General features: G+C 45.3%; 1 protein-coding gene across 1 annotated transcript; it reads left to right on the plus strand.

Moving 5' to 3' along the window:
- Window positions 1-9,294: 9,294 nt before the first annotated feature.
- LOC119355909 lies at window positions 9,295-20,445 on the plus strand. Its single transcript, XM_037622793.1, has 5 exons — window positions 9,295-10,351; window positions 10,444-10,605; window positions 18,252-18,483; window positions 19,411-19,493; window positions 20,048-20,445. The coding sequence occupies exons 1-5, from the start codon at window positions 10,190-10,192 to the stop codon at window positions 20,126-20,128; spliced, it is 720 nt and encodes a 239-aa protein (XP_037478690.1). The 5' UTR covers window positions 9,295-10,189; the 3' UTR covers window positions 20,129-20,445.
- The last annotated feature ends 1,843 nt before the right edge of the window (window positions 20,446-22,288 follow it).

The raw sequence follows: 22,288 nt of genomic DNA on the forward strand, positions 1-22,288 counted from the left end.
TCAGAAAAATCTTTGGGATTTTCAAAATTATTAATGTTTCCAAAAATATTCAGAAAGTTATTTTTTTCTACAGTTCAAAAAAAAACAAAAATTGGTTCCAATCTGTCATTAGAGTATGATCTTAAATTTTTGACCTGGCCATTGGTTGGCAGGACTTGTTTCTTTGAGTGGCTAGCAGCACGTTGTTGGGTCTTTTCGGGCATGATTTTGATCCTTCAGCTCATCACTTTTTGAATTCTTTTGCGCCTTACACACACATGTCGTCTTGGAGTCTACAAGTGTGTTGGCCCATACACAAACTGATGTGCGTTCCACGTGCTATTTTACGCAATTAGCGTCATATAGTAGCCCCCACGCAGTTGGCCCAAGAAAAAAATTGCTCCATCACAAGGCAGTATTTGGCCTTAGCCGCACTTCCCTACTGGGTCGTCTGAGGGAGCAATTTTTTTCTTGGGCCAATAAAAGAAAATATGTTTGTTTAGTTCGAATAAAAAAATTGTGGGCATGTGAGCGCTAAAATAATCAAAAGAGAATAATTCCTAATGAAATGGGATTTATGCGCCATAATTAATAATCCATCCGGTTACGCCATGGTAAGCGAGAATAGTCGAAGCAACCGTGCGTCAAAGATCACCGCATAGCTACCAAATGAGGAGGCGGGCACAACTCCAAGATAGAGGCGGACCCGGAGGAAAAAAAAGGCATGAGTTGGACGGTTGTTGCCACACCGACTAACTCAACCACTATCAAGATCTCGCGAGACAAACATGACCCGTAAGAAGACCAAAACTCCTCTCTCTCTCTCTCCCTCTCTCTCTCTCTCGCACCGCTATGGAGATCGCTTTTGGTGGACGTATCAATTACCTCACCCATTGCTTCTTGCAAATAAATATCTCTACCGTTGCAACACACGGGCATATGTGCTAGTACTAATAAAGCAAGGTGTCTTTCTACAAAATTTTAATCCGTTCACCCTATAGAAAGCCAATATTACTACGTGAACTAACCCACTAGTACTTGTTTAATGGGTATAGATCTTGACCCTTTTGACTCATTCAAAATAACTTTCTCAAGGTCAAAACCTGTGTATTTTCCTAGGACATTTTCAAACAGTAAATTTTAGGAACCCTTTTTAGCAAGAGTTCATGAGAATCTTAAGCATCTTTTCTTGCACTATTGTGTTCGGAACAATCTTTTTTTTCTTTGCAGGACATTTTGAACAAATCTAAAGGAAATGGTTGTGGGGGTTGATGGAATACTATGATTTCTAGCTAAAGATGGGCTGGCACCGGAAGATTTCCAGCTAAGAATTCTAAGTAATTTGGTTTACGCTAGTAGATTAGCACACCTGTGATTTACAGCTAAAATGGGCTGACAGCGGATGTTTTCTAGCTAAGAATTCTACCCTTTTTTGTTTTTGTAGCATAGATTTGTTTTTATTCAATGCATTTATTTCGAAATAACTAAGGCACCTATAATTTCCAGCTAAAAATGGGCTAGCATTGAATGCATTTCCAGCTAAGAATCCTAAGTTATTTGGTTTTACACCAGTAGATTACTAATTTTTATTTGCTGCATTTATTTCAAAATGATTTCCACAATTATAGCACGAGTCTTTTATTGGATACACTGCCAATGTTAGCCTTCCATAAAAATCAATTGTAATTTAAGAATTAAAAGTGCTCAATATATGCAAATAAATTGGGTGGGGCCCCTTCATTAAATCTAGTACTCTTCCATCGCTAAAACCACATCGTCACCAACCGATCAGGCGCCGTTGGATAGTTTCCCGAAGTGGAACTTTTCCATCCCGACCGTCCACTCAAGCACCCCATCTGGCGTCTCGCAGAATACTCGGCAGTCAAAAGTGAGGCGTTCAACAGAAAACTCCTGATCTGGACGAGGCGCCTCTTCGTTCGTTTCCCTTCGCTACCAACCCACACACAAAGCCCCAACCATGCCACCACGGCCACGCGCTCCAAGCTCCGGCGCCAACTCCATCGCCACTGAGATGGGCGCCCAGGGAATCCCTGCCCGGGGCGGCTCCCCTTCCCCTCCCGTCACCAGCAAGCACGATGCGTCTGGCGCTGGCGAAGCCCAAAGCTGCCCCGTCCGCTCCCCGGCCCCGGAAGGAAGCGACCGCCTGGTGGAGGAGAAGAACTCCCCCGAGGAAATCCCTTGGTATGATAAATTGGAGGACATAGATGAGGAGTACCGCAAGTACTTGAGTTGTGTGCGCTTTGTGAATGGCCACCAGATAGTGGTCGTGCCGGAAGGCGGGCTGGATGCGGTGCCGGCTCGAGTTCATAACAAGTCTGATGGGGCAGGGAAGAAGGATGGGGAGAAAGCGGCCGCTCATGCTGCTTCGGGGGGGAAGGGCAACAACGTTGGGAGCAAGGACAAGCGGAAGGGGAAGGGGAAGGTGGCGGCGATCACCACATATGGGAAGTCTTGTGTGCGCGATCCCGACGCTGCGCATCGGCAAAAGGTGTTGGTGACGAACCGCAAGGTTACACAATACGGGGAGGACGAGATGCCGGTTCCAGTTGGTGACGAGTCTGATGGGGCAGGGAAGAAGGATGGGGTGGAAGCGGCTTCCCGTGCTACTTCACGGAAGAACGGCTGCGGCGTTGGGAAAAAGGAGAAGGGAAAGGGGAAGGTGGCAGCAACCACCACGGGCGGGCCTACGCTGAAGTCTCGTGTGGGCGATTCCACCGCACATCCGCAAAAGGTAAAATCGTTTCTGTTTCCCCTCTTTAGGTAAATATGTGCCGCGTTTCTAAAGTAGAGTAAGCACATATTTTATATACATGTGCGAACAGGGTCAGAAGGAGAAGAATAATAAACGGAAAATGGTGCTAAGAAGATGAAGGTGGCGACGGAACCGCATCTGGAAACACTCAACACTGCTTCGGTAAGAATTCCCTAGGCCTTTTAATTTTTTTCTCCTGGTCTGCACCGTGTCTTAGTACTAGAGCCGTGGTTTGTGGTTTATCTTTGTGGTTATGGGTAGATATGCCATTATATAAAGAGTATGGGAGAAGCGATATGGCTCATTCTGACAAAAAAAATGGCTAGATCGGTAGGTGACGAGGGCATTAAATGCAGCCAGGGTGAGCTCCCAATATTCATGTTAGAATAAATCTGAGACATATCATTGATCATTCAAGGACCAAGCAATTACACGAGCACGACATAAAATTTATTAACGAGATTCATCGATATGGCGATATCCTGGGGCCTGACTACGGGCGCTTTTCCCCGTGACACCGTTACAATACCGCACACCGGCCACTGGGCACCGGCACACGTCGTCAGCTCCTCCTTGTGTGTCTGTGCTATTATGCTAGCATAGGTTACATCGTGTCTCTAGCCCCACTTGAGAGGCTAAGATACACGTGTTCTATTAGGACACGACTCCATATCCTATCTAAACATAATACTACTACAAGTCCAACTGTAACCTATCTTGTACACTATATTCGACACAACTTCAACAAACTCCACCTTGACGAATATTCTCCACCACCTGGAATTCCTCAATACGTCAAACTTCCATGTACATTGGATTTGAGCTTATCCCATGAGCACCGCTGCTACTCCAAAGACTCCATATGACTCCACCTACAACTTGTAGTCCTTTTTTTTCTTGACCATAGTCAACACTCGACTAAAATTAAGTTCCTTGTTACTCTAGTTTGTGGTCTCAACTTTCAGAGTATCCGTCCAACGTCATCACACATTGATAACTGACCCGCGTGAAAGTGAACAACTCACGTATTGGGTGTCACACAAAAGAGTTACCTGAACTCAATATCACCGCTCATTTCTTGACCGCTTGTCTGAAACTTGAAAAAATTTCACCGTCGCTTGTAGACATCCCGAGTCAAATTCGTAGTTGTCTCACCACATGTATGACCACCAGAGCCCTGTCCCGTCTCCTTGTCCCGCGCGTTTCGCACGCCTCGCCGCTATTACCGCGTCGAGGCTCCGCTGTCCCGGTCGAGTCTCAAGGGTCGCGAACCCACACCACTCAACATCCACTACAGAGTACCACCGATCATCGCCGACCGATGACGAGTTTCACGCTTCCATCAGACCACTAGGCTCCAGTCCGAATTACGTGTCACTCGCTTTTCTCCATCCGCCGAATAGGCTTCGATTCTCTGGATCCTTACACCGTAGCCCCTTAATCCAGCTCCACCTTCAACATGACTCCATGGTAAATGATCAGTCGACCATCGCGCCATGTCGACTTCAAGCTCTCATGTGCACCGTCTTGAATCAACCCCGCGCCATAGCCTTGTCGAAGCCACACAAGCACTCGAGCCTGCACCACGTGTTTCCACGCCCAGAAGTCGGTCACCATCAGCATCACGCTCCTATGTCGTTGTCGCTGATCCCACCACCGTCTTCTGTACCAACCGACTTGCATCGATTCGTCAGACTATCTTGCCTGATCCAGCCGAACATATCTGACTACAACCATGCTCCAACCAACACCATGACCATGCGCACATCTGTGCATGTCTTGGATGCCATGTGTATGCATGATCTTCACGATGCATTTCCAGGCTCCTTTGAACCATATATGCACGTCGCCAATATGCTAAACTCCTGGTAAAACACCGTACGCAATTTGCAATACATCGAAAAACTGCTTCGAGGAAAGCTCTCGTGACTGTATCAGGTGTGCCGCCACACCTCCCAATGCTCCTTTTCTGAATCCAATTGCTGTCCATGCTAACCTCAACTACTATAGTGTTGCAGATTGCCCTTTTTTCTCAAATAAATCTTCGGTCCACCACAACAACGCGCGTACAGCAGCCCCTGCACCGGTCCAACTTCCGGGGTATTCCCTAAACGGCGTCCGTTACAGGCATGGGCGCAAACGGGCGCACACCCCCGCGTCAGGCTGGGCCGGCCCATCTGACGTGTCTTCATTTGTGTCTTAATCCACAAAAAAAGGTGCTGCTAGGATTCGAACCAAGTACCTCTCCCGTCAAAGAACACCAGTGTAACCACGCGGCCGCCGGAAGGGATCTAGTTACCTTTTAATATTTCCATCTATTATTCGTTCTCCTCCCATTTTTTTGTTCTCTTTTCTTCTTTGTCTTGTCCGATGAATTGGTTCGCAAGTACATGAACGTTTTGTTCAAATCGTGAACTTTTTTTTGAAATTCATAAACTTTTTTAAAATTTTGATGAACTTTTTTTAAATTCGATGAACTATTTTTCAAATTTGATGAACTATTTTCGAATTTCGATGAACTCTTTTCAATGTCGATGAACTTTTTTTCAAAATCGATGAATTTTTTTGAAAAATTGATGAACTTTTTTCAAAATCGATGAACTTTTTTCAAAATCGATGAACCTTTTTTGAATTTTGATGAACGTTTTTCAAATCTGTGAACTTTTTCTCCAGATTCGTGAACTGTTTTTTCAAATGATGAACCTATTTCAAAATCTATAGAATTTCTTCTTAAAATGGTGAACGTTTTTTCAAAATCGATTAATTTGTTTCAAAACAAATGAACTGTTCTATAATTTATGAACTTTTTCCCAAATGTTTTGAAAAAATTAAAAATCAAAGCGCTACAGTAGTGTACTTAAAGTCCTTTGCCTGTATTTGGTCAGTAGCGCAAAGGAGCTCAGGTGGTTAGCATTCTTGTTCGCTATTCTAACGCAGAGTTCGATACTTGCTGAGAACGAATTTAGGGTGTTTTTTTTTTTTTGCTTTTTTCGCGCCCCTGTAGATTGTTGCTGGGCCGGCCCAGTCGGATCGGCTTCGGGCGCCGATACGAGAAACCGGCGCTGAGAGCGCCGGTTAGGAGCTCCCAACTTCCCGTACGTGCACACCAGCCGACCCACCTCGGTCATCCAGTCCCACGGCTGCCCAAGGGCCTAGCCCACCAAGCACGCACCGCCAGTCCTCACTTGGGCCAGGCTGCCACGTCCTAAGCTGATGCCCACAAGCCGTCTTGACATCCTGTGACCGAACTCTCATCGGCTCCTACTGCCGCACGATTCGCCGAGAATTTCACATGCTTCTGCTTACGTGACACGCCGCCGCCGCAGCCTTTCGATCTCGTCGAAACCGGCCACACGCTGTACACTGCTGTTGTCATGTGATTCGCTTCCAAATTGCTTCTTGTACTTGTCCGCTTGCAAATCGATTTCTCATCCGCATATGCCACTCCGTTGGCGACATTCTTTCAGCGAACAATCGATCAAGCCGGATTTTACTCCTCAAGATCACTTCCACGGCTTCTTCGAACCTTGCTCATAATATCATTTGTTAGAATAAATTCGAGACATACCATTAATCATTCGAGGACTAAGCAATCACACTAGCACGACACCAAGATTTGTTAACGAGGTTCACTGATATGGCTACAGGGCTTGACTACGGGCGCTCCTCCCCGTGACACCGTCACAATACCGCACACCGGCCACCCGGACACCGGCACACGTCGCCGGCTCCTCCTTGCGTGTCTGTGCTATTATGCTGGCATAGGTTACATCGTGTGTCTAGCCCCGTTATATATGAGACGCCTAGGATACAAGTGTCCTATTAAGACATGACTTCATATCCTATCTAAACACAATACTACTACAAGTCCAACTATAACCTACCTTATACACTATATTCGACACAACTCCAACGATTCAATATTCCAGTATTCCCTCATCATGGTGCCTGTACATCGTAGGTGCAGCCTCGTGGGACATTGTAGCTAAGAGCATCTCCAGCCGTTCGGCCCCCCAGGGCGCCGAAAAAGAGCCCCCTGGGGGCGAGCCGGCGGTAGATTGGCGCGTGGGGGCGAGTGGCTGGGAACACGCTCGCCCCAGAGTCGCCCTAGACGTGCATTTTTTTAAAAACGTATGGATTCGACATAAATTCGGCTAACTTGACATTCATATTAAACATGTTCGGCGTTTACATAAATTATTAAAAAAAATACATCTACGTGGCGAAGAAGTTGCTGAGCGCCGCGAAGCCGTTGACGTCGTCGCCTCGAACAGGAGCCACGCCTCCGACGACTGGAGCGAGCGGCGGCCGAAGCCGTTGGCTGCCGCAGCGTCGCCGGGGAAGCGCTCGGCCATCGTTGGAGAGGGAAGAAAGGAAGGGGAGAGCTCGGCAGCGCGGATGTGAGAGGGTAGAGCTCGGCGGCGTACTGGGAGAGAGCAGAGCTCGGCGGCGGCTAGTTTGGGCTCGGGATGATGTGGCCAGCGGCGAGGGAGAGCGGCGGGTCTTTGTAGCCCACGTCGTGTGTACGCGTGGTAGGAGGGGAGGCGTCACCGCGCCGCCCGTGATGCACCGGCCCGTGAGGAATCAATGGAAGGCTGACCGGCGGCAGCCTTGTCATTGATTCCCCGCGGAAAACTGAGGCGCGCTGGGGAAGACGAGGTGTCGTCTCACTGACGCGACTGGCCCGCGGCTCTTTCCGCCAAAACCGTTCGCCCCGGCGTCCCCGGATGCCCCCAGCGCGCCGGGTTCGGCCAGGGTTCGTCGGTGTCAGTTTCGGCCCAAGCCGACGAAAAACGGGCTACTGGAGACGCGACTGAGCTGATTTTATTGGCGCCGGCGCGGTAAAATCGTGTGGGAGGGTTTATTGGAGGCGCGACCGGAGACGCTCTAACGGAATGGAATGGAATGCGGATGGACCGGTGGTACAGTGCAGGATGTGCATCGCACTTGGACCATGGTCCAGAATAATTTTTTCCCGAATGACCCCCATCTGCGAGGATCTCTGCATCTGCGAGGAGCGCTGTGCCGCTGGGTTTGGGTGGGTCGAGTGTGACAGAGAGGCCAAAATGGAGGTGGAAACCGAGAGGGCGACGGCGGCAATGCCGATTTTCCTGTCGTTCCGGTGTTCACCCCCTATCTTTCTTTACCGCGACCGGTCTGCGGTGACCGTGTGTGCTAGCCAGCGGCGTGTTCTCTTTCTCGTCCGATCCCGTGATTTTTTGGCGCGGGTTGCCAATATCCCCGGAGGGGGTAGGGGCGGCGGCCTGCGATGTAAACGAGAGAAGCGAGATTGGGAGCAGGGGAGCGACGGGCCTGCGGGAATCGTCAGTGACTGCTCATTACAGGAGCGGCGGACTGGACGACGCGGCCGGGCGGAGTCCGGGGAATCTGCAGTGAAACCAGATTCGCGAGTGCCCGGCTGGATTAAGAGGCATTGGTTGTGTTTTAGCTGACATTAGGCTTCGATTTGACAAGTAGAAAACTGAAAAGGTGTTATTGCTAGATTTGCATACTGATGCTGCTGCGAAAGGTGTCACCACATGGCTGCCATTGGCATTTTTGGCTGCCAAGAAAATCCTAGAGTGCATTGCGAGTGAAGGGATACTTTTTTTCTTTGGAAAATTCACCCGTACAAATTCTGAACTGAATCACTGTGATGGCGCCAGAAAAGAATTCTGAACTGAATCGCTGTGATGGCACGAGAAAAGAATTCCGAACTGAAGGTAAATGATGTTGCCCTGAAAATTCTGAACTGAATCCATGTCGTTGTTGTGGTTTTAGCTGTTTTCGGTGTGCTGTCAAAAGTCTACTGCTAGAATGTGAGGTCAAGGATAATTTGCACCTACTAGAACTCTGTGCAGAAACACAGATAAATAGCGAGCATCCATTTTTGTAGAAAACAATCTCAGTCTACACAACATAAATATCATACTCTGCTAGGTAGTATCAAGAGCTGGCTAAGCAAGGGCTGCCGCAAAGCCAACGGACAACCGCAATATTTCTTCTGACTGTAAAAACCCGGCACCAATGGCCCCCTTGACCTCACAGTTCTAGCAGCAGACGGAAAACAGCAAAAAGCAGCAGATCGGTTGTGCGTGGACTCCGGTCCAGGAAAAATGCGGGGCAACAAGACCGTACAAGACCATTCCCGGTCCCTGCATTCATGGACACCGGACAAGCAACAGTGCCAGTGTTCAATATTGTTGCCACCAAAAGCAATACAATGCTCAATATGGCTGCGGGCATATATCCTGAGGGGCACCAATGGCTCAGATAATGATACCGTATGATAGTACGAGCCACATTGAATTTTCGGTAATATATTATGTCTTGTACCAATGTGCCTAACTGATGTTGATGCTTTGTACAACATGTCTGAAACAACAAGTATTTAGAAGCATGGCATGTATTCATCAGCAATTCATCTGGTGGTTACTGGTATCAATATTTATAAGTACAAACACCTATGGAGTACTTAACATACCTTGTCTCAGTAAGTAGCCGAGTCAGGATTTAAGACTACTAAAGAAAACATGCATTTCAAACTAAAACAAAAAGATTCTTTTTTGGCTAAAAAGAATTATTTTTTGGAGAAGGGGAAGGGGAAGGTGGCGGCGATCACCATAGGTAGACCTGCGCTGATGCCTGGTGCGCGCGATTCCACTATGCATCACTCAGTGGTGGAGGAAGAAGGGAAGCCGTCGAAGGAGCTGCCTGTGGAAACACTGAATACTGTGAAGAGGAAAAGGCAATCAACTTATGTCCAAAATGCCGAGTCTCGCACTACTTCGGCGAGAATTTCCTATGCCTTTATGTTTCCCCCGGCCTGCACTATTTTTTAGTAGAGTTCTGTCTTTTAACTTTATATATGTGGTTGTCGGTAGATGTATCTTGTACCACATAAGAGTCTATCAATATGCTAGAACAGTAGTGTATATCTTGTACCAATGTGTCTAGCTTATATTGATGCTTCCTGCAACATGTCCGAAGACTACAATATCGCATTTTAAATCACGTTAGTTCTGAATAAATGAAAGTTGCTGTATATATTTGTTAAATATAGAGGGGCATTCATGTCAAAGTTGAATTTTGGATTGCGGGCGGACCTTGTTCATTGGAACAAAGAAAAGTACTAAAGAAGAGAGATGCATTTCAAACTAAAACTAAAGCACATTTTTGGCTAAATAGAACTATTTTTTTCTACGTTGTATTTTTTTCTCTTACATAATATCTTCATATTACAACCCTTTCCTAATATTTTGAAACTGTAAAGAAATGTTAACATCAAGGATGTGAAAACTAAAAGTATTTAGGAGCATGGCGTATATTTATCAGCAATTAATCTGGGGGTCACTGGTATCAATATTTAAAAGTACAGACACTTATGGAGTATTTAACATACCTTGTCTCAGTAAGTAGCCCATTTAGGATTTAAGAATGTACAAAAGAGGAGATGCATTTCAAACTAAAACAAAAAGATTTTTTGCTAAATATAATATATTTTTTTTGGAGAAGGGGAAGGAGAAGGTGGTGGCGATCACCACGGGTGAGCCTGCGCTGAAATCTCGTGTGCGCGATTCCACTACGCATCCGCAAAAGGTAAAATCATTTCGGTTTCCCCTCTCTAGTTAAATATGATGTCGTATGCCTAAAGCAGAGTAAGCACATGTTACATACACATGTGCAAACAGGTTCAGAAGGAGAAGAATGGACGCAAAAATGGTTCTAAGAAGATGAAGTTGGTGGAGGAAGAAGGGAAGCCGTCGAAGGAGCTGCCTGTGGAAACACTGAATATTGTGAAGAGGAAAAGGAAATCAAGTAATGTACAAAATGCCGAGTCTCGTACTGCTTCGGTAAGAATTTCCTATGCATTTTTTTTCATGTTCCTCATCATTCTCCCCTGGTTGTTTGGAACTCGCCCTTGAGTTATCTTCATAGAGCGCTTCTTCTGGATGGTAGAGAGTCAAGTCCGCAACATTGAAAGTGTTGGAGATACCCATATCACTTGGAAGATCTATCACATAAGCATTATCATTTATCTTCCTCACGATAGAGAAGGGTCCATACCTTTGCTGCCTAAGTTTCCCTTAAACACCTAAAGGCAGCCTCTCTTTCGGAGGTAGACCATCACCTTATCACCGGCTTGGAATGATTTTGGCCTCCTTTTGCAATCAACAAGTTGTTTATATTTCTGATTTTGTGTTTCCAAAGCGCCGCGAATCTCTTCAAATAACTCGGTGTAATTATCAGCAAAGGACAATGCTGATTTTGAGTTTCCCCTTGATGGCAGCTTCACCAGGTCCACCACATGTGATGGAACTTTTAGTGTAGACAATGGAAAAAGGGCTCCTTCCTGTGGATCTATGCTTGGAGTTATTATAGGAGAACTCTGCAAGAGATAAAGCCAAATCCCATTGCCCCTTTCTTTCTCCACAAATGCAACGGATCAGATTACCCAAAAACTTGTTCACCACTTCCGTTTGTCCATCTGTTTGTGCATGAGCAGTGCTAGAAAATTTCAATTCAGTGTTGAATTGCTTCCACAAAGTGAGCCAAAATGCAGCAAGAAACTTGCTATCACGATCTGAGATGATGGACCTTGGAACTCCATGAAGTCTGACCACTTCTCGAAAGAATAGGTTTGCCACATGATGAGCATCCATTGTCTTGCGGCATGGAATGAAATGAGCCATCTTAGAGAATCTGTCCACGACCACAAACACAACATCACTCCCTCGTCTTGTTCTTGGCAAGCCCAAGATGAAGTCCATAGAGATGTCCTCCCATGGAGCAACAGGAACATGCAAAGGCATGTATAACCCTGTGTTTTGGACTTGGCCTTTGTAGGTTTGACATATAGGGCATCGCTGAACAAACTTTCCAGCATCTCTCTTTAGTTGTGGCCAAAAGTAGCGAGCTTCCAGGCTAGAGACAGTCTTGTCCCGTCCAACATGGCCACTAAGATCACTTGAATGGAGCTCTCTAACCAGCTTGTCACGTAGAGAACTTCTTGGAATGCACAAACGACCATTTTTGAAGAGATATCCATCTTGCATCAAATAGTCATCACCTAATGGTTGGCCCCTTGCGTGCTTTACCCAAACATGGCCAAAGTCTTCATCACCCTCATACAACTCCTTTATTTGATCCATGCCCGGAAGTTCAGCTTCAAAAGAAGTCAAGAGGCATGCACGACGACTCAAAGCATCGGCCACCTTGTTAGTTATTCCAGATTTATGCACGATGAGATAGTTAAACCTCTCCAGATATGCTGCCCATCTTGCTAGCATGCGGTCAACATGCTTTTGATTTCTAAAATGCTTCAAGGATTGATGGTCGCTATAAACAATGAACTCTTTAGGCAGCAAATAGACTTCCCAAGTTTTCAATACTCTGAAAACGGCGTATAATTCTTGCTGATAGGTACTCCATTTCTGTCTAGCTTCACTTAACTTCTCACTAAAGAAAGCAATGGGCTTCCTTTCTTGAGATAGGACAACTCCAATGCCTACTCCACTTGCATCACACTCCAACTCAAAAGTCTTGTTGAAATCAGGTAGTACCAAGACAGGAGCTTGTGATAGCTTTTGTTTAATCTCATTGAAACTAGCTTCAGCTGCTTCTGTCCATTGGAACCTTCCTTTCCTCAAACACTCGGTAATTGGTGCCATGATAGTGCTGAAATTCTTCACAAATCGCCTATAGAAAGTTGCAAGTCCATGAAAGCTTCTTACCTCAGAAATGGTCTTAGGAGTTGGCCATTCTCGGATTGCTTCAACCTTAGAATCATCAACACGAATGCCGTCACATGTTATGACGAATCCTAGGAAAAGAAGTTGTGTTTGCAGGAAAACACATTTCTTCAAGTTGACGTAGAGCTCATTTTCCCTTAGTACTTCTAGCACCTTCCGAATGTGATCGAAGTGTTCATCCTCATCCTTGCTATAGATCAAGATGTCATTGAAATAGACCACAACAAAGTGGGATAAGAAGGGTCTAAGGACTTGATTCATTAAGTGCATAAAGGTACTTGGTGCATTTGAGAGTCCAAATGGCATGACTAGCCATTCAAACAACCCTTCCTTTGTCTTGAAGGCGGTCTTCCATTCATCCCCGGGTCTTATACGGATTTGATGATATCCACTTCTTAAATCTAGCTTTGTGAACACTCTTGCTCCACTAAGCTGATCCAACATATCATCCAGACGGGGAATAGGGAATCTTGTTAACGGCTCTACTGTCCGTACACATGCGCCAAGATCCATCTTTCTTTGGCACGAGTAGGGCTGGTACAACACATGGGCTAATACTTTCTCGAATGCGCCCCTTTTGCAACAATTCCTCCACTTTCTCCTTCAATATATCATGCTCCTTGGCTCATTCGATAGTGTGGAAGATTAGGAAGGCTTGCTCCCGGAATTAAGTCAATTCTATGTTGAATTCCTCTCATCGGTGGCAAGCCATGTGGCTCCCCAAGTATGTTCTGAAATTCTGCCAATAAACCACGTACCTTTGCTGGAATTTCAACAGTCAGGTGCTCTTCTCCCTTTACAACAAGTGCAACACACAAATCTGCCTCCTTCAAGTCTTCCATAAACTCATGAGAGGTATGGGAGATAGTTAACATAGTTTTCCCCTCCTCCTTAGAGGTATTACCTTCGGTTTTGTTTGGTAAGATAATGATCCTTCTCTTGTTCCAAATGAAAGAATAAGAATTTTCCTTGCCCTTGTGTGTAGTATCCACATCAAATTGCCAAGGCCTCCCAAGAAGAACATGGCTGGCATCCATGTCAACCACATCACACAACACATTTGAGCGATAATGCTTACCCAAAGAAAGTGGCAGGTTGCATTGTTTGGTGATCCTCATGTTCACTCCTTTCTTGATCCATCCAATAGTGTAGGGATTTGGATGATCATGGGTTTCAAGCTTTAAATGGTCCACCAACTTTTGGGAGATAAGATTCTCGCAGCTGCAACTATCAATCACTAGTTTGCATACCTTACCATTCACCGTGCATTTGCTCTCAAATATTTTCTTCCGTTGTGTATCATCGAGTTGTGGTGTGGAACATAGGACACGCTGAATCACACATACCACCTCTTCACCTTCTTCTTGACAAACCTCTTGTCCGTCTACATCTTCAGATTCATATTCTTCCTCATCGCTTTCACCATCATGGATAGTCATGTTAACAAATTTCCTTAGTGGGCAACCGCTGGATATGTGTCCCTCTTTACCACATTTATAGCACTTTGGGCCTTCATTTGCCTTACCCTTGCTTCTAGTTTGTTTCGGGATGGGCTGTTTTGTCTTTGGTGGAGTGGCCTTTTCTTCCACTATTAGGTTGGCTCCTAGATGAGCCTTCGTTATGAGGATATGGAGGATATGGAGCCTTAGTTGTCTTTCTCATCCTCACAAACCTCTCGGCCTTCAAGGCTAGAGCTTGTGCTTGATCAACGGACCAGATTTGTTGCATCATCAATCGATCTTGAATAGCATCATTGAGACCATTGATGTACCTTTCAACTTGTTGCTCTTCAGTTTCAGCAAGGTTGCACCTCACTTGTAGCCTTAGAAACTCCTCCGTGTAATCTGAAACAGTCCTATTTCCTTGAGCACAATTTTGAAATTGGATAAATAGGATCTGGTCATAATCAGCGGGCAAAAATCTCCCTTTCAAGAGGCCTTTCATTTGTCGCCAAGTTCTAACACGAGGTTCTCCTCTCAGCCTGCGCTCCTCTTGAACGCGATGCCACCATGCACCGGCTCCTCCTTTCAGCTTGTATGCGACCAAAGGAACTCTACGATCTTCCGGAACCTCCATGACCTCAAAGAAAGTCTCCACTTCATATAACCAATCCAGGCACCCTTCAATGTCAACATTTCCATTAAAACTTGGGATCTCAGCTTTCACCTTGTATGTATCTCTTGCATATGTAGGGTTGGGTGCTCTCCGATATGCGTAGAGATTTGGTTCTTCAAGGGCATCATCATATTCTTCATCTTCAGAAGCTTCAACATAAATTGGCCTTCTTGAAGCACGTTGAACAACATGTTGTTGTGGCGGTCTTGCTCCAAGATTACCTCTCCTTCCTTGATGAACATCTTCCTCTTCTTTAGATGAATCTACTTCATTGGTAGCAGGGAGGACACCCTTTCTTATCATCTCAACCAGCTGGTCAAATCTCCTGTTAAGATCTTCACGCAGCTCTTTGATTTGTTGTTCAGCAGCATCCATCCTCTTCTCCAATTGCTCCATTTCTTGCTGCAACTTGCTCTCGAAGAGGACAACAAGAACGATTATGGGTCAACGAGGCTCTGATACCACCTGAAGCAGCACAAAGGTCGTGGAGGAGCAACTCCACCTTGCTGCTACAATGTGTACATCACAAGTGTTGAAGGAACAACTTCAACGTGCTGCGCTAGATAACTCTCTAGAGGCGAATGTAGGCTGATAGGGCAGCAAGAGTTCAATCCAGAACTCCTAGGGCACAAGATCTACTCCAAGATCTTAGATAAGAACAACAAGTTCTATTATAGGTAGGGGTACATAGTCTGGGTACAAAGTAGAGGTGAGGACCTCTATTTTTAGGGCTTTGGGAAGCCTTCACATACTTCTACTTATAGCTGGAATACTCTAGAAACATTATTTAAGGTTCACCATTCTACTCATAGTTACTCACAACTAGAAGACTCTAGAAAACAGTAGGTAGGATAAAGAAAAGAAAAGAAATACTAGGCCACAACAGAAGTATCTAGAAGTAGCCAAACAGATTTGACATATGATTATATTTTCATGTTCCTCATCAGCATTTTTATGACATAGTCGTGTGGTTTCCTTTTTCTTCTCTCAAAGTTTCAAGTAATGAATTAATATGTGATCCTGATTTTTGTCGCACTTCCAGACTGACAACAGAAAGCCACAACTTCGGAGATCTGCTCGACTTATGCTCAGTCCACCTGAAAATGATCATAAGTAGACTTTAGAGTAACGTCTATTTTGGGAGAATCAAAATAGATTGCTTTATTCAAAATACTTTCCTTTATCTTGTTGTTTGGAATTCTTCGGATACATTCCATGGATATGTTGGTTCTTGAATTTTACAAGCGCCTAGTCAGACTATCTAGAAGTCTATTGGATATGGTAGTTTTTTCGAGTAATTGGCAATAGTGTCGCCTTTCAATTACAAGAACATGGTTGTTTTACAACTGCTTTTACAAGCGACTATTTTGGGAAGTATAGTTGAGGCATGTGGACTACTCGTGAAGGAGGTAACTACAAGAATTTTGCACGGATATCTGCTAGGGCTAGGTGCGCCACCACCTGATAAATCATTCTCTGTCCATTGAAAACCCGGTGATTCCTATTTTTCCAGGCATTCCATAGGGTTGGATCAAATTCCTGTTTTGCACCTTCAAACTTTGCTCCCAAGGGATAGCCAGGTATTCCTCCCACAAATTGTTGACAGATTGATCAGGGCATTTCATCATCATCTGGGACACATAGCAGTCCTGGCATTCACCACCTTCCATACCTCTGAGAAGGGACAATCCTTGCAAAGGTGGCACTGTGTCTCATTAGTCGCTGTAAGTGAAACCGGGCTATGGGGCAAATCCTATTTTCCAGATTCGCCGTCATCAGGATTCTACAATGCAACACGAGCCAACCAGAAAGCTTGCATTTGGGAGTGGTTGTTTCCTTCCAAACCTTCCCAGTACGAAAAGGCTGCACATGGCCAAGGGTATCCTCTTCACGTGGATAGCCCTGAGGACCAGAAGTTAGACATCCGACAGACTTGCCAGGAGAGGACTACCGCATCAGATACATGCCTGTTTTGTGCTCAACAAGATGGACAATCAACCACATTCTCATGGACTATGTTTTTGCGAGAACTGTCTGGTGGGAAATCTGTAGAGCCCTAGGCATGCCAAGGTGGGCACTGTCGACAAACAACATACTTGACAAATGGTGCGTCAGCGTGGTTGGTGTTGGGCACAAACCAAGAGACATATGAGCCATTCTCACCTTGACCATGTGGGAAATATGGAAGCACATAAATGCAATTGTGTTTGATGGAGCAACACCCTCGATACAACATGTGATAAGTAGGATGATTACTGAGGGTCAAGTGTGGAGGCAGGCCGGTATGTTAAAAGAACTAGACCCCTTCTTTGGGGCGTTGACTAGGTGGGTTCAGAGCGAGTAGTCCACTTTCATGCTAAGGGTAAGGGTAGATGTGGAGTGCAAAGCATTCTAAGCATAATATAGCGATACCGTGGACATGGATGGGCCATCTTGCCTTTCTTCTTTAATATGTGATACACATGCTTGTGCATATTCGAGAAAAAAAATCCCGTTAAATCTACCCATACAATTGCACTTCCGTAAGATGTCACTCTAAGGTACAAGAAAGTTACTGCACAACCCAAGTGTCGTAAACCCTAGCCCCGGAGATACATATTCATTATTCATCTTGTGTCGCTCAAATTATGCCAATATGTGTAATGCTCACTAAAAGTAATCCTAAACATGTACTATATGACTTGAAAACCTTCATCATTCCTTCCTAAATCCCTTGTCTAGAAGGCCTAACTAGTAGTCAACTATCCGGCAGGGTGGAGATTTGACTCGACTTCGAAACAATTGCAGTCACCCAAGTTTGAGTCTTTGGACCTCGCTGGGTACGCATCTTCTTAATTACCGAGTACTAGAGCTCTGACCCAATTGTCAACATATAAAGTTATAATGTCACTCTTGGAAATTCCTCATGGTAGATTAGCTTTTGATCCATTCCCCATTTGGTCTCATAGGGTTCCTACCATGGCCTCTCCTGCCAAGTTATCACTTGCTTATACCGTTATATGTTTGCTTAGTTATTTCCCATGCTCCATGGAGAATTTAAGGCCACGACACCAGTCATTTGGGGTGTGACAACAAATAGGTAGTTTCTGATGCAATTGAGACAACTTTGGACAAATTATGACAAATGTTTGACGATGTACTATTTATGAGTGAATATACACATAAATGACAAGAGAGTTGTCCGTTGAATACGGAAATCTGGACATATACTCCCACCAGATACCTGCAACATTACACTCACGTTAGGACTCAGCGCGAGTTTGCGAAGCCTAGCCCTAGCCCGTGTGAATTCAGGAATGGCAAAAAGGAAACAAGTTTCTCCAATGGTAAAGGCGAGCACTAACATTAACATTGACAAAGTAATGGAAAATTAGCCATACATAGTACATACCATATTATGTATAGCATATTTGCTGAAGAAGTGTATATGATTCGGTTAACAATATTTGGGTTTAAATGATCCTTCAAATATTTCATTTTATTGCTGGTTTTAGTTATTATTATGAGAGATTTTTAAACAATAATTCTCATATTCAACATACTCATGAATCGTGGTAAATTCATTGTTTCACAGGAATTACATGGTGTGTTTTTCTTGGAATAGTTTGAATTGCTTACCACATGTGTCACAGGAATTACATGGTGTTGTATGGCCAACCCATATCATGGAGAGGCCAGATTCTGAATTCAAGGAAAAGTTGATGCGTCTTCTCCTCAAACCATTTAGCCAGGGAGAATGTGATACGCTGCTTGACAAGGCTACGACTCGCCCTCCGGCAACAATGAAAAGGCAAACACGCGGTGGCGTGAAGTACTACAACTCTGAACATGAAAGGCAACCATCATATTTTGATGGTCACCCAGGTATGCTTGCTTTCATACTACGTACATACTTTTTTTGTTCATTGGACTTCTGTTATGTACTATTCCCCTTATTATTTTTATGTTGAAACATCTTTCTGGGAATTATTGCAACCACATGGCTAAAGTAACTTTTATGCATAATGATTATAGGATCAGAATCATTTTTGCTGCCTAATGAACACTCTGCCTTGTTATTTAAGAAACAATTTGTGGTTGTCTTTGCTCGCAATTGTCATTTCCTTTTGAACCTTGAAACTTGCAAGTCAACATTGTGTTTTTTCGGTGATATATTGGTTTACAAGCTTGTTAAATCTATGTCCAAAATATCTTGCTGACGGATTGCTTGAATCTATGGTGAACATACGCTGTACCCTTAGGTAATTAGCAGGACTTCGGAACAACAAGCATTGTGGAATTTTCGTAATTGCGTTGCGCAAATTTTCATGTAATTCTTATTTTCTTCTTTGATAAAATACAAAGCTTGCATCTCAATAAATTGATAGAAGAAAAGTGGTTGTGGAGCAATTACACAACACAACATGTTGGCGCAGAAGTCCAGCTTTCCCGTGAGAGGATTTTGGAGCAATTTTGCCAAATACCTGAAATAGAAATAGTTTGTTGTGGAGAACTATACTGATGACGAATGCGCTGTGTTGAATTAAAACTGAGTAACTTAGCTTTCAGCGCATGTCCAAAGGTCATCAACATGATGGGAGTGCAAAATCAAATTCCTAGCAGGTTTATTTTATTTGCTATAATAAATGACTATGTTTTGCTTGAGAAGTTATCTTTCCAAATAAGACGAGAAAGTAACAGCAAATCATATTGGTATCTGGTTTGAAGTAATCTGCTATGCGGTTGTTCAAGAAACACTTATTCTTACATGTCGTACTATTAATCAACACGTTTTATTGTATTTAACTTCAGATCTTGCGAAACAAGTACGTGTAGAAAGCACCAGCAAACCCAACCAGTTAGCTCTGTTGCGTGGATTTTTCTTCTGGATGGAGGTAACCTCATTCATAGCATTTCTTTGTTTTTTCGTTAATAACCAATAATGTCTCCACCTGTTGTTAAAGAACGGAGTAATGCATTTTTTTATCTGTTCCCAGTTAGAGCAAATCTATTTCTTTTTGTTTAGATTATTTTTTGTTAATGGAGGCAGACCAATATTGACCTGTTAAAGATCACGCTGGTACAGTACTAATCGTAGTTAATGAATTTATTTGCAGCAAAGTACTAACAGCTACGGTGCATCAGTGTGAGTTTTTCTTGTTGCTAATTTTGAAAAATCATGGCATAAACCTAGTTCACTTTTTGCAAAAGATAAAACTAGTTCACAACGGAGTAACTACCATGTGATTTCTTCATATTGCTTGATTGTTAATAGCATGTGGCAGCTTCTTATATAGATGGATTTCCCTCCCCGCAAAAAAAGAGAGAGATGGATTTCCCTAACAAATGGCCAATTCCATAGCAATATTACATTTCCCCTTATTTGGTTAGTTAGGCCAACTGAATTTACTGACCTGTGTCCCTAACAATCTACTCCCTTTCTTTGTAGAATATTGCGCATCACGACCAATTCAGGCCATGGAGAGATGATTTCAAACAGTACAAAGTTACTATGGTAGAAATAGAATGAGATCACAAACAGAATTACAGAAGAGTTTGTGCTTTCCCGATTGAGGTGGCAAAGCCCCAGTTTCTCCTTGTTTTACTAGTTTGGTCTCCAGTGTGCATCTTACACTGGTTGCTATTGTTATTTTGTCTCCAAAAACGTAGAGCTGATGCTACCAGAAACTAGTAGCATATCACTCCCCAAAATCAATTATCTTCAGACAGGGGTATACCATAGTTTGCTCAGCCTTTTCTTTCAGACAGAAGGTTTATGGACGACAATGTATTGTTTTTATATGTGCAACTGCGGTCATAACGTTGGAGTGCTCCCTGGTTCATGCATCTTTCAGACAGAAGCCTTTGGATGGGAAAACCACTCTCTAGCGGAGTTATATACATCATTTTCTTTGAGTGAAATATACGTCTGTTTACATCTGGGATCTAGCTGCTGTTGAATTTGACGTGGGGTTTGCCCATGCTGAAATTGAGCACTCTAGATCTCATGATGTACCTTTTCTCTTTTGACCGAACCTCGCCGTGCTCCTGAAGAAGAATATATATAGTTGGCTCGATTTATACAGAAACTAGCTCGAAAAAGCATACAAGGGATGATTGATTAAGGGCCAAGCATGCAAAAACCTTGATAACGAAAAGAAACAAGAAAGATCACCGGCCAAACTTGACCTCCACCGCCAACATGGATTTATTCAGGGCATGGACCACCATCACCATCGGGAATGGAGAGAAGTTGCTATTCTGCCATGAGAACCGGAGCAGTAAGGACCCTCTCAAGGCCTACGCTCCCTAGCTCTTCAAGATCGCAACCAGAGATATTAGGACGAATATGAAGGAGCTACAAGATGAGAATTCGATCTCTATCCTTGCATGTCTTCATTCCCCGGCTCAGCTCTATGGCTTGTCCACCTTTGGATGATGCTATCCCATACCGCCCTTGCTCCGGGCTAGGAGGACCGAATATCTTGGAATGGACATCCGACGCCATTTACTCCTTGGCTTTGGCCTACACGGCTCAAACCCACGGATCCCACATTCCCACCCCAAATTCTCGTCGGCGAAGATCTGGTCAGCATACAGTTGGTTGCATGATCCGAGATGCCACTTGTGCCTGGGGGAGCCAGAAACCACTAAGCACATCTATCTCTCGAAACAGGCTTTCACCCCCCTTTAGAGCATCTCCAGCCGTTCGACCCCCAGGACGCCGAAAAAGAGCCGCCTGGGGGTGAACCGGCGCTTGCTTGGCGCATGGGGGCGATTGCGTGCCCAGTCGACGCCCTCAGGTCGCCGCCAAATCATGCAAACTTGGCGATATTTCATACAAAATTGTACAACCTCGGCGAAACTGGCACAAACTCGACGAAACTTCATTGAAATTTGTACAAAAACAGATAAAACATGCAAACTACGCCAAACTACGCCTAGGCCTGCTGCGCCGCGGCCACCGCACTCCATCTATATGCTGAGAAGCCTGTAGAAACGGGTGTAGTCATCGTCGCCACCGCCGCCACCGCTGTCGTCGCGTGCCCTGCCGTAGCTGCCGCCGTCCCTGCTGCACCCTTGGCCAGGGTCGCCGACGCGCGGTGGGGTGCTAGATGGCCCAGCCTCGTCCACCTCGTCACTGTCAAGGACGATGACGCCGCCCTCCTCCCGCCCGCGGCGCCGGGCCTGGAGCTCCACGTATGCCCGGCGCTGGCGGCGCACCTGCTCGCGGACGTAGTCCTCCTTCGCCCATTTTAGGGCGGCCTCATCGTCGGGGGCCACCATGTTGACGTGCTCCGACTTCACGGGGAGCAGGCCCGGCTCGGGCTTCGGCCGGACCAGGCGGAGGGAGCGCGGGGAGGGGCGGGCACCCTTGTTGATGACGAGGGTGCCGCCGGAGCGGTGTCTCCTCCAGCTCCGGTTTGACGGGGCGGAGCGCCGGCGAGCCACAGGAGAGCGAGCCTGAGCCCGACGAGGAGGACGTCCCTGGCTTCATTCTCCGCGGCGTCCAGGATTTGCCACGGCGGCGAGAGAAGGACGGCCACGGCGGGTACTCGAGGCGCGGCACGTTGCCGGTCTCGATGTGGTCGAGGGCGGCCTCGAGGGTGCGGCCCAGCACGCCCCACCACTCACGCCGCCCGTCGGCGTTGAGGCGGCCGCGGGGGATGATGCCGTTGGCGGAGGCAAT

This window comes from Triticum dicoccoides, chromosome 2A (assembly GCF_002162155.2).
Source record: "Triticum dicoccoides isolate Atlit2015 ecotype Zavitan chromosome 2A, WEW_v2.0, whole genome shotgun sequence".
NCBI classification, from domain to species: domain Eukaryota; kingdom Viridiplantae; phylum Streptophyta; class Magnoliopsida; order Poales; family Poaceae; genus Triticum; species Triticum dicoccoides.

Bases quoted from the DNA above. Each gene is read 5' to 3' on its own strand.
- LOC119355909 (XM_037622793.1), top strand. From the start codon at position 10,190: ATGTACAAAAGAGGAGATGCATTTCAAACTAAAACAAAAAGATTTTTT. The intron at 10,352-10,443 runs GTAAAATCATTT...ATGTGCAAACAG, and splicing joins CCACTACGCATCCGCAAAAG to GTTCAGAAGGAGAAGAATGG. The intron at 10,606-18,251 runs GTAAGAATTTCC...CATGTGTCACAG, and splicing joins CCGAGTCTCGTACTGCTTCG to GAATTACATGGTGTTGTATG.